Raw genomic sequence first — 11,470 nt, 5'->3', positions numbered from 1 at the left:
GACACAAATGTCTTAATGATCAATTATTTTTAACAAGACTTGGATATGAACTGCAAGGTGACTGGTTGATGGAAGCTCACAACCACGAGTCAGTCTTGTTCATTTTAGTTTAAATCATACCCTGCTTTATGATCTATGTGACTCTAAATGGAGCCTCATTTATTAAATGAACATCATACTGTATTGAAGAAGACTTGAAACTAGAGATTGAGACCATGAACTCATGTTTACAATGTTTACTGAGGGAATAAATCAAGAGCAGGTTTCCGCCTGCTTCAGCTTCTTAAAGGGGGAACCTAAGAAAAAAGTACACCAATATTCAGTGGGCTATATAACATGTTGGAAAGAAATACTGCAACCTGCTCATGTCATATGTGCATATTACAGAAGATTCCACCGGAGCGGCGAACATCCATAACTTTCCACAGCGAGGAACAGCACACCAATAAGGAATCTGGTATTATTCCCATCTGTGCTACTTGGTCCACTCAAGTCTAGTATTGCTAATATTATTCATAGGTTATAATGAGTCCTTTAACAGACCAAAATTGTCATTTTAATTCTGAGTACATTTTTAAAAACAGTCGCTCAAATTTCTGAAACCGCAATGAACAGATCTTTGAAACGTAAGATCAATATTCTCAATATTCTAATTCCAATATCTCAAAGCCCGTGTGCAGGTGTGTGCTTACATGAAAAGCACTTCTCTTGCAGTAATCAGAGGGATGAACGCACACAAAGACACACTTCCAGCAACGGAGGCCACTTCAAACAAGGCCCTTGAATTCAGATGAGCTCGCTGGCGAAAAAGGAACACACACGCGCACAAGCACACTATTTGCAATTTAAAATATTCTTTTAGTGTGCCATGTGATCGTTCCCTTGATAGGTGGATCGCTGATTTGTTCACTCCGTCCATCCTCCGTCTCATTGGTCAGACCTTCGTGATTACTGTCTGGTGAACCCAGCAGAGTGGAGAGAGACGAGAACTCAACTGATGGATTGACGGGCTCACGTTTGGATATCTGGAACATCTCTCAGGTTAGTTAGTAAACATCTTTCTTTCTCCCCCTCTTCTGATCTGTTGTCATAACTACTGTACAGCTGGTTGCTATGCCACCTGGTATCCGTGGTGATGCCTGATACCTTCCTTTTTTCTGACTGTGAGTACATCATTGTGTGTGTGTGTGCGTGTGGGTGTGTGTGTGTGTGTGTGTGTGTGTGTGCAGTATGTCAGATCCAGTGCAGGATTCACACAGGCTGTCAGTGAAAACCTGGACAGAGGACGAGAGTGACCGAGCTGACAGCACACCCAGCAGGTAGGCTACACGCACGCACGCACGCACGCACGCATGCACGCACGCACGCACGCACGCACGCACGCACGCACGCACGCACGCACGCACGCACGCACACACGCAATCAACTTTGTACTATTATAAGCATCTTTTGAGAATTAAAGCTTTATAGGAGATATTTGAGATGTTGAATCTAAACGAATCAACATTAATAACACACTGAAGGATGGAGAGCGATGTGATGAGATGTCTGTCATCAAGTCACAGTAAAACTTATTATATTATACATATATATATATATATATATATATATATATATATATATATATATATATATATATATATTGCGTTCAGGCTGGCAGCAGGTTCATCTTTTGAGTGTTGTATTGCATTCCACCTTAACTAGACAGCTATATCATTTACTAATATTTAATTTGATATTTTTGTATGAACAATGAAAAAATAAAACCTGGCTGTTACTGATAGTGAGCAACCTGTGCAATTATCACCCAATTCTGAAGTGGCCCTCAGATCTACAGAACGCTTCAACTTCTTTCAGCTTTATGTTATCTCAGCTTCAGCGTCACAGCTCTCATCCAACCCAGGAAGCAGGAAGATGATTTCAGCCAAACAAAAGCTCAGATAAATCCCAGTATGTTACCTGCCCAGCACCAAATGGCAGTTAGCAACAAAAAAAGTTAGCCTCCTGCTAATGAACAAAGCGTAGCATGTAGCATACAGTCAAAGAGACAGATATTTTGTCTCAGGAGCTAAAAGGAGACCAGATATTGGACTGAAACGGGAGTAGAAAACGAATGCTAATGTTGCTCCGTGTCCGCTGGATGTGTAAAAAGGTTATGCAACTGTTAGCTAACACAACATTTAATTAAATAACCTATACATTACAATAACTAAATGTACATTTCTTTGTTTTCAACTTTAGAATTGCAAGTCCATTTCTTTACTCCATTTAATGCTCTGGCCTTCATGTGAGATCAAGAAGGAGATACACAGTCACTGACTTATTTGATTTATGTATTTCTGATGTGTGTGTTTTGGGGTACGTGTGTGTAGAGCACAGTCGATGTGTGATGACACTTCTTCAGAGCTTCAGAGGATGGCGGCCATTGACAGAAGAGATATTAATTCCCAGAATTCCTTGCATGGGCGAGGTGCTCTGTCCAGGTATGACAGCTGGTAAAAAAAAAATCTACATGTTGACTTTGAACCCTTTGAATATTCAAAAGGATGTATTCAGACCTGATTTATTTCCAGTGTGTGATAATGTTAATTGTCTGTCTACCCGTCTTCAGGATAGTTAGTATGGTGATGACTCTGAGAGAATGGGCTCAGAAGAGTCTGGCTGAGGAGACGGAGAGACCGGATTCCTTCTTGGAACGTTTCAGAGGCCCCGCCAACACGGACATCCAAGCCCCGCCGAGCAGGTTCAGCCACACCGGCTCTGACACGGGGCATGAAGTCCGACGCTCCAGACGCACGTAAGACACTCTTTTTGTTTTTTGTTAAAAGACTAAATGCGTACACATTAAAACATCAACTGACACTTGCATGTACATCTCCCCCCCCCCCCCCCCCCCCCCCCCCCTCTTTGTCAGGAAGAGGAAGTGTAAGGTCGAGGTCTTATCGCCATCAGATGATGCATACTACTACTGGCTGATGGTGATCGGTTCTGCTGTATTTTATAACTGGACCATGCTAGTTGTCAGGTGGGAAACTATTACTGGGCCTATACAACAATTCTTCTTCTTGTATTTCCATGAATCTTATTTCTGAAGCATACCACTGACATATTTTAAAGTCGCTACTTGTTTTCACTTTAATATTTAATATTAACCAAATCCCTTACAAGAACATTGGCACCATTGGCAATGACTCGCCCGCAATGGTCCTGAAAATAAAAAGACATACCTTGCCCCCTTCTTCTTCTTTTTCTTCTTCTGTTGAGTTTCATGGCAGTTGGCATCTATACGTGTTGCATTAAGGCCATCTGCGGGACTGTACCATGCACCATTTATTACAGTATTGCCATGTCATGTGTGAAAAAAAGACCCAACTATACTGCGAATCATTAGCAGTGCCTGTAAAAATTATCCTAGTAGTGTGAAAGAGGCGATGTCACTACTGTGACATCTCCTTCTACCGCTCCATTTGTTTCAGTCTTCCCACTCTCATCAGCACCGTCTCCAGAAGCTGCACTTTCATCAAAAAAAGCTCTGATAAATCCACTGTACACAACCTGCCCAGCACTAAACAGTAGGCCAATTAGCTAGAACTAGTCGGGCACCAAAATCAGAGCTAAAAGAAGAGTGAATATTGTACTTGTTGGTATGATTTGTTTCATTTGCTTGTGTCCTTGTGTATGTGTCTCTGTAGGGCCTGTTTCAATGAGCTCCAGATGAGGAATGTGTTGGTGTGGCTGGTACTTGACTACCTCTGTGATGGAGTCTATATCCTGGATATCGCTGTTCGTCTCCACACAGGTACTGAACACACTGGGGGCATAATTGCTACTTGAAAATGTTTGATAAAAAACGTTGTCCTGGATTTTGGTTTTAACCATGGACTCTATATAAGACGTGGACATTGTCACCGTGACGTTACCCCTTTTTTACTACAGTTTCAAGTCTTGAGTTTTGCAACCAAACTGTTATATTTACTTTATTGTTTACAATCTGTGAAAAGAATAAAGTTCAAAGAGAAAAATCCCCGACAACTCCAAGGACCAGACAACGTTGGTAAGATCCAGTCTGTCAATCACACTAAGCCCCGCCCTAAAGCATACCCTGCTTTATGGTCTATTTGACTGTAAATGGACCATAATTTACTAAATGAACATCATGCTGTATTGAAGAAGACTTGAAACTAGAGACTGATGTTTACTGATGGAATAAATCAAGAGAGAAGAAGAGTATTTTCTCATAGACTTCTACACAATCAAATTTCTTTTTGCAAAAAGAGGAGTCGCCCCCTGCTTGTCAGTAGCGAGAATGCAGGTTTATGGCACTTCAACATTGATTTCACTTTCCAGAATGGAGGTTGCCGCCTGGTTTTAACGAACACGTCTGTAATCTGAAAGACACCGACATTGATTAATATACTTATGTGTGTCATGCACGTGAAGGTTTCCTGGATCAAGGCTTGATGGTGAAAGACATGCGGCGTCTGAGAGAAAGCTACGTTCGAACCTTGCAGTGTAAAAGTGACATCTGCTCCATCCTCCCAACCGACCTCCTGTACCTGACTGTCGGAATCAGCTACACGCCTCTGCTTCGATTCAACCGGCTGCTCCGCCTGCCGCGGCTGTTTGAGTGGTTCGAACGCACCGAGACGCGGACGGGCTACCCCAACGCTTTCCGCATCTGTAAACTGGTTCTGTACATCCTGGTGATCATCCACTGGAACGCCTGTGGATACTACAGCTTCTCCAAGGTCCTCGGACTGGGCTCGGATTCTTGGGTTTATCCCAATGCATCGGATCCTGTGTTTGGCTCCCTGACCAGAAGTTACATTTACTGTCTGTACTGGTCCACTCTGACACTGACCACCATTGGAGAGACGCCTCCTCCGGTTAGAGATGAGGAATACTTGTTCCTGATATTTGATTTTCTGGTAAGTCTATAGCAAAGGCGTACTTTAGCTGACATTATCTTACCGTGACTGATCCTCAGTTGTTGGAGTTGTTCACTAACACTAGTACTTCTGTCCTAGGTTGGTGTTCTGATTTTTGCCTCCATTGTGGGCAATGTTGGATCCATGATCTCCAATATGAATGCCACGAGAGCAGGCTTTCAGAGCCGGGTAGACACACTGAAACACTACATGCAATTCAGGAACGTGAGCAAGGTGCTTGAGCAGCGCGTCATTCGCTGGTTTGACTACCTCTGGACCAATAAGAAGACGATAGATGAGCAGGAAGTGCTGAGGAGCCTGCCCAATAAACTGAGAGCAGAGATTGCTATTAATGTTCACCTGGACACACTGAAGAAGGTAGAGACATACGTAGACCATGTGACCCAAATTCAATTAGCACCATTTATCCATCAATGGAAAGCATTATGTCATCAGGCACACACAGGACCTGAACTTATTTGCGACAAAATAATATTGGCTGTGTGTGTGTGTGTGTGGACACCCAGGTGCGTATCTTCCAGGACTGCGAGGCAGGCCTCCTTGTGGAATTGGTATTAAAGCTTCGACCGCAGGTTTTCAGTCCTGGAGACTACATCTGTAGAAAGGTTAGTATCATTTTACTGGTACTGGTTGGAGGACGTAGTATTGCTACTGTTGTACTACTTCTTGCAAGGCACATTTACTTCTGTTTCTAGCCTTACCACTAGTAACACGAGTCAAAAGGGCTAGTTTTCAGTGCTCAAATATATTCTCTGTCTATTTTTTGGTTTTGTACAAGGGAGATGTGGGTAAGGAGATGTACATAATCAAAGATGGCCAGTTGGCAGTGGTGGGGGAGGATGGAGCCACCCAATTTGCCGTTTTGACATCGGGAAGCTGCTTTGGAGAAATCAGCATCCTGAACATCAGCGGCAGCAAGATGGGGAACAGGCGCACGGCTAACATTCGCAGTCTGGGATACTCGGACCTGTTCTGCCTTTCCAAACAAGACCTGATGGAGGCGCTTCAGGAGTTCCCCCACGCCAGGACCCAGCTGGAGCAGAGGGGGCGGGACATCCTGCGTAAGGAGGGGCTTCTGGAGGAAGTAAACGTGTCCGCAGGGGAGGATCTCGAGGAGAAGGTGGAGAGGCTGGAAACCAGTCTGGATCGGCTCCAGGTCAGTGCTCTTAGTCCACTACTGCAGCTGCTGCTGGTCCTGTGGCCACTTTCCAAACTAGAATGGTAATAACTGCTGATCACCTTGTTTACAGACGTGTTTGGCCCGTCTGCAGAGTGAGTTCAACTCATCCCAACTTCGCCTGAAACAGCGAATCACAACCCTCGAACACAATGTCACCACGGGGGCCACAGGCAGCGGCTTCCTGTCGGACGCCGACGGCATCGAGAGTGTGTTTGGCGGTGACGGCGTGCGCAGTGAAATCAACATCCGGCTTTAAATAATGCCAACACACCTTGAACCTCTCATTTTGTCCGATGTTAACTGACCATTATTTGTCCAACATGTAAAAAGTATTTGTACTTTATTTTGAAGCTGTCTTAATGTCTTCTTCACTTCTTTCAAATTTCCTGTCTCTTATTTTTACACGTTTTCTAATAGATGATGAGAACATATTGGTGGATTCAATTCATTATAATTCTACTTAACTTTATATGTGTGTCGCACCTTTTGCCCCGATCAGACACCAGGAAAAAAAACAATGTGATGTGCCAGTGGAACGTATAGGCTTGTATAGTAAAGGAAACACACTGGCCACTACAGAACTAACCAGTACACTACTATGGGACATTAATAAGCCTAAACAGTGTCCACTTGAATTATGTCTAACATGTGTCTTCAGTTATGTTCATGCCCAATAGGGGGCGCTAAATCTCCACGAATGCTCGAGAAAGCCTTCCAGTTATGAGAGCTGAATTTAGATGCATCACCTTACATTTCATATACACTACTCCAGTAGAGTGTTCAACTGGTCGGAACCCAAATCAAATAATGTGCTCATATTTCGCATATATTAGAACGTATATTATAATATATTTGAGTTTAAAGGAATAGTTTGACATTTTCCGCATGTCAAACTATCCCTTTAGGCACATTTTCTGTGACGGCATTAGTGTTGTCTATAAAGGACTTTTGTATATGGTGGCCAGAGCACAAACTAAATGAATGCAGAAGAAACAACACCAGTAATCGGATAAGATTACGCTGATATTGTTAATAATAATAATAATAATAATCCATTTAATTTATATAGTGCTTTTCAAGATACTCAAAGACACTTTACATTATACACGGGGAGCAATGCAGGGTTAAGTGTCTTGCTCAAGGCCACATCGACTAGGGCGGGGATTGAACTGCCAACCCCTTGATTGAAAGACGGGCATGCTAACCACTTTAGATCCATAGACGCCCCTGTCTATGGGTCTTGTTCTTCACATTAACTTTCCATAAACAAAAAATGGAAACCTTTTCTTGTTCTTCTGGAAAAACCCTCCTTGCTTTGAATCTGTTTCTGTCTCACAGATGTTTCACTCTTGTTGAAACCAATCAGTCATTATTCATCAGCAGCTTTAGTATTAAAATACTGTTAAATACCCTCGCACTGACCATTTATTTTGAGCATGATAAATGACATGCACTGAACACACCTACTGCATAACCATGAATGGCTCTTCTGTTAAAAGTCCTCTCATGTGGTCACACTCTGCAGCCTTGTCAGTGACTTGGGACCAAAGTCCAATGTAACATCAGGAAGTCACTTGAAAGGAACTGAACAGTGAGAGAAATCTCTGTGTTAAAAAGGTAGAAACATGCTGTTTGGTTCTCTGTAGCTTCCTCTGTGCTTCTCTCACTTTATCTTTTTTAATCTTCTTTGTTTTTAATCCCACTCTGCTTGTCCTGGGACTCTTCCCTTGTGCACGTCTCTTTCCTTGCATCTAGATTCATCATCATCATCTTCTTTCTTCTATTGAGAATCTTTGTAGTCGTGGATCAAGGGGTTCATGTTGTGTGTGCGCATGCAGTGTGTTAACAGTTACTGTGTGTGCTGTGTGTGGGTTTGACTTTATGTGTGCGTTTCAGACACGGAGATGAGCTTTGTGTTGCTGTGCGTGATGCTGGTAGCCGGCGTGACGCCTACGTCTGCTGCAGCACAGGTACGTTTTATTGCAATTTCCATTGACAATGAAACGCATCTATTAATCACTGTTGGGAAAAGAGAGTAGTTTTTTTCACATAGACATACAAATCAAAACATAGTTTTAGAATAAAAAACGTATTTTTTGGGCTTCATGATTCTGTAATTAATCAATGGAAATAATAAACAAATATGGTTTGCTTGCCAGTTTCAATTATTTACAGCTCATGCAACAAAGGAAATGGGTTGGATCAAATCCTAATCCCCCTCAGGTGTAGTCATAGTCCACCATGAAAGTAAAACACTTTAAAAATCTATTACATTCACGATACAGTAATTCAATGAATGTTGCATGTGGTCAGAGAACACTGCAAGCATGAGTAGTGTCAAAAATGATGCTTCCCCAAGAAGGAAAACGTGAAACGGGTTTTAATCACATACACCACTTAGTGATATTCATATGATATATCATATGAATTAATTACAGATGAAATTGCTGCTCCAGTCGGCATGTTCCCTGTACTGTAGCTTTCATGGTCTCACTCCTAAATGATTGGTGACATATACTGTAACAGTATATGTGTTCCAGCCGGGTATCATCGAGAGCCTCCTCATGGCCACCCACCAGCGCCCCTGGCTCTGGGGTGTCTACGTCTTCACCGTCGGACTTCCTGCCATTCTCTTCATTAGCTTCATGTGGCCTGACAAGGTAGAGTATGCGTTATAGTGCAGAGTTTGGTCCGCTGGACAAGTCAATCCATGTGTCTGTGTCTCTTTGTAGAGATTTGGTCCCCCTGATCAACAGTATTACTACAAGAAGTCTGACGATGCTCAACCAGATGATCCTCAGCTCTCAAAGCGGACAGAGGCAGTGGATACCAAAGGTAATGTTTTATTTCTTATATTATTTCAAGTACCTGTAGAAGAGGTGTTACATCAGTAGTTGTCAGCGGTGGACTCAGGTTGTCTGACGGGCAGGGGCAGCTGCACGCGTTGGGGCATCTCGTTTCGTCACTGGAAAGTCACCCTTTCTCCACTGCAAGGGCATCCTAGAGGGCACTGCATCACTGTTTCACAACAAGAAGGGCATCCAGAAGGTCATGCATCACGTTTTCTCCACTGGAAGGGCATTCTAGAGGGCGCTGCATGCTTTATCTACTGCCGTAGAAGGCACTGTATAATGTTTTCTCCACTGGAAGGGAATCTTAGAGAGAACGGCATCACATTTCACCACATGAAGGGTATCATAGAGGGCACTGCATCACATTTCACCACATGAAGGGTATCACAGAGGGCATTGCATCACGTTTCACCACATGAAGGGTATCACAGAGGGCACTGCATCACATTTCACCACATGAAGGGTATCACAGAGGGCACTGCATCACATTTCACCACATGAAGGGTATCACAGAGGGCACTGCATCACATTTCACCACATGAAGGGTATCACAGAGGGCATTGCATCACGTTTCACCACATGAAGGGTATCACAGAGGGCACTGCATCACATTTCACCACATGAAGGGTATCACAGAGGGCACTGCATCACATTTCACCACATGAAGGGTATCACAGAGGGCACTGCATCACATTTCACCACATGAAGGGTATCACAGAGGGCACTGCATCACGTTTCACCACATGAAGGGTATCACAGAGGGCATTGCATCACGTTTCACCACATGAAGGGTATCACAGAGGGCACTGCATCACATTTCACCACATGAAGGGTATCACAGAGGGCATTGCATCACGTTTCACCACATGAAGGGTATCACAGAGGGCACTGCATCACATTTCACCACATGAAGGGTATCACAGAGGGCATTGCATCACGTTTCACCACATGAAGGGCACCCTAGAGGTAACTGCATCGCGTTTTGGGCATCCAAAGGGGCACTTGTGCACTTTTTTGTCATCATGTGGGCATGCTGTAGTACTCCAGATGGTAGTAATGATAGTACCGTCTTCTTTTCTATGTGTAGGAAAGGCTGACAGAGCTGGAACGAGGAGGAGAGACACTCATGGTAATCAGACCTGAAGGTGAGATTCAACAGACAATATGGAGGTGATAGTGACTGATAATGTTGATTCTACAGGTGCAAAAGCACATCCATCCATCCATCAGAGGACATTTAATGCAGAGTGGATAATTGGTGGATGATAGCTGGTTTTGTTATCATAGGGTGCTCAATAATACAGAGTATGACTGAGGTGAGCAGGTTTAAAAAAGGTCAGCTCGTTTGATGAATAACCCATGACCACATTTTGGGGAATGTTCTGGCTCCGTGCTATCGAGCATAACAAAAAAACAACCAGAAAGGGCAGAACACGGAGCACAGCTCCAACCCAAATGTCTGGTAAAGAGCTCATACATCACCTTGCAAAATACTGGAATGCCAATAACACAGATTTATGTGCTCGGTTTGGGTCGAGCTAAAGTTTTTGTTGTTGTCATTTCTGCTTGCAACACCACTCCTTTAACTATCACCCCTTTAAGTTTCTAGATATTATGTTAGAGGCCATAACAACGTGTGTATATTGTTGCCCTGACAGATTAGCATGTTGAATGTTCTGCTGGATCCATGCAGACCTTTTGTGACACTCAGGATTTTATTGCCAGAACTCTTTCATGGATTTTGAACATCAAGGATTATGAAACCTGCAATTTACAAAGGTCCATTCTGACCCTGAAACCAAAACTAATTGTGGACATATGTGTGTGTGTGTGTGTGTGTGTGTGTGTGTGTGTGTGTGTTCGGGTAGGATCATTGATCATCAGCGCTACGACCACAGGAGACGAAACACACAAGAGGAAGCCATCACATCTTTGATGAGTGGATGAAACTAGGAGCGTACATGTTAATCACAGGGTTCATCTCCATGCATTAGATTTATTCTTTGGATTTAATCGTCCTCCTCGATACGATTTCGATTCGATTAAGTTGAGGTGCCTTAATTACTGTTAATATTTGTATTTTCTTTTACTGTTACTAGACAACTTTATAACTGAGCTCTGGAGGAAGGAGGTGAGCTTGGATGGAGATGGTCACACACATGTGTCGTGGGCATTACAAGGTGATGATGTGTATTGATGCTTTCACTTGCATCGACTATATTGGACCGTTGGTCATTGAATATATTGATCCAGATCGGTGGATTGTTTTATCCTTAAAACTACACAGTGTGAATGCCTGATTACTGACTTACTGACTGTATTGTGGTTTTGATTAAGTGTCAACAGACAATTTATAATTATGTACACATATAAAATACATATTGCAGATAATATTATGTATTAATTATATTGTTAATAATACTGCTACTGTCATTTGGTTGTTTAAGAAACTAGCGCCACCACCTGGTAGCTGTTAAAGGGAGATGTAA

The 11,470-nt window shown here is 43.0% G+C and overlaps 2 protein-coding genes across 2 annotated transcripts; both read left to right on the top strand.

Moving 5' to 3' along the window:
* The first annotated feature begins 1,230 nt into the window (after positions 1-1,230).
* On the top strand, positions 1,231-6,385 carry cnga2a (cyclic nucleotide gated channel subunit alpha 2a). Its single transcript, XM_034543722.1, has 10 exons — positions 1,231-1,319; positions 2,373-2,483; positions 2,612-2,797; positions 2,915-3,025; positions 3,693-3,799; positions 4,441-4,928; positions 5,028-5,306; positions 5,456-5,554; positions 5,728-6,105; positions 6,200-6,385. Exons 1-10 carry the CDS (start codon positions 1,231-1,233, stop codon positions 6,383-6,385), a joined length of 2,034 nt encoding a protein of 677 aa, XP_034399613.1.
* Positions 6,386-7,712: 1,327 nt separating this feature from the next.
* LOC117737899 (calnexin-like) lies at positions 7,713-10,955 on the top strand. The gene is made up of 6 exons (XM_034544145.1): positions 7,713-7,746; positions 8,026-8,099; positions 8,670-8,789; positions 8,862-8,964; positions 10,069-10,126; positions 10,850-10,955. Exons 2-5 carry the CDS (start codon positions 8,034-8,036, stop codon positions 10,122-10,124), a joined length of 345 nt encoding a protein of 114 aa, XP_034400036.1. The 5' UTR covers positions 7,713-7,746; positions 8,026-8,033; the 3' UTR covers positions 10,125-10,126; positions 10,850-10,955.
* The last annotated feature ends 515 nt before the right edge of the window (positions 10,956-11,470 follow it).

Source organism: Cyclopterus lumpus, chromosome 10, assembly GCF_009769545.1.
Source record: "Cyclopterus lumpus isolate fCycLum1 chromosome 10, fCycLum1.pri, whole genome shotgun sequence".
NCBI classification, from domain to species: Eukaryota; Metazoa; Chordata; class Actinopteri; order Perciformes; family Cyclopteridae; genus Cyclopterus; species Cyclopterus lumpus.
Note: the sequence above shows the minus strand (reverse complement) of the source record. Positions and strands in the feature narration are given on the sequence as shown.

What these genes read in the sequence shown, in the direction of transcription:
- cnga2a (XM_034543722.1), top strand. Translation starts at nt 1,231, where the DNA reads ATGTCAGATCCAGTGCAGGATTCACACAGGCTGTCAGTGAAAACCTGG. An exon ending in GAGACTACATCTGTAGAAAG is followed by an intron (nt 5,555 to 5,727) that starts GTTAGTATCATT and finishes GTTTTGTACAAG; the next exon opens with GGAGATGTGGGTAAGGAGAT. An exon ending in CCAGTCTGGATCGGCTCCAG is followed by an intron (nt 6,106 to 6,199) that starts GTCAGTGCTCTT and finishes CCTTGTTTACAG; the next exon opens with ACGTGTTTGGCCCGTCTGCA.
- LOC117737899 (XM_034544145.1), top strand. Translation starts at nt 8,034, where the DNA reads ATGAGCTTTGTGTTGCTGTGCGTGATGCTGGTAGCCGGCGTGACGCCT. An exon ending in GCTTCATGTGGCCTGACAAG is followed by an intron (nt 8,790 to 8,861) that starts GTAGAGTATGCG and finishes GTCTCTTTGTAG; the next exon opens with AGATTTGGTCCCCCTGATCA. An exon ending in AGAGGCAGTGGATACCAAAG is followed by an intron (nt 8,965 to 10,068) that starts GTAATGTTTTAT and finishes TTCTATGTGTAG; the next exon opens with GAAAGGCTGACAGAGCTGGA.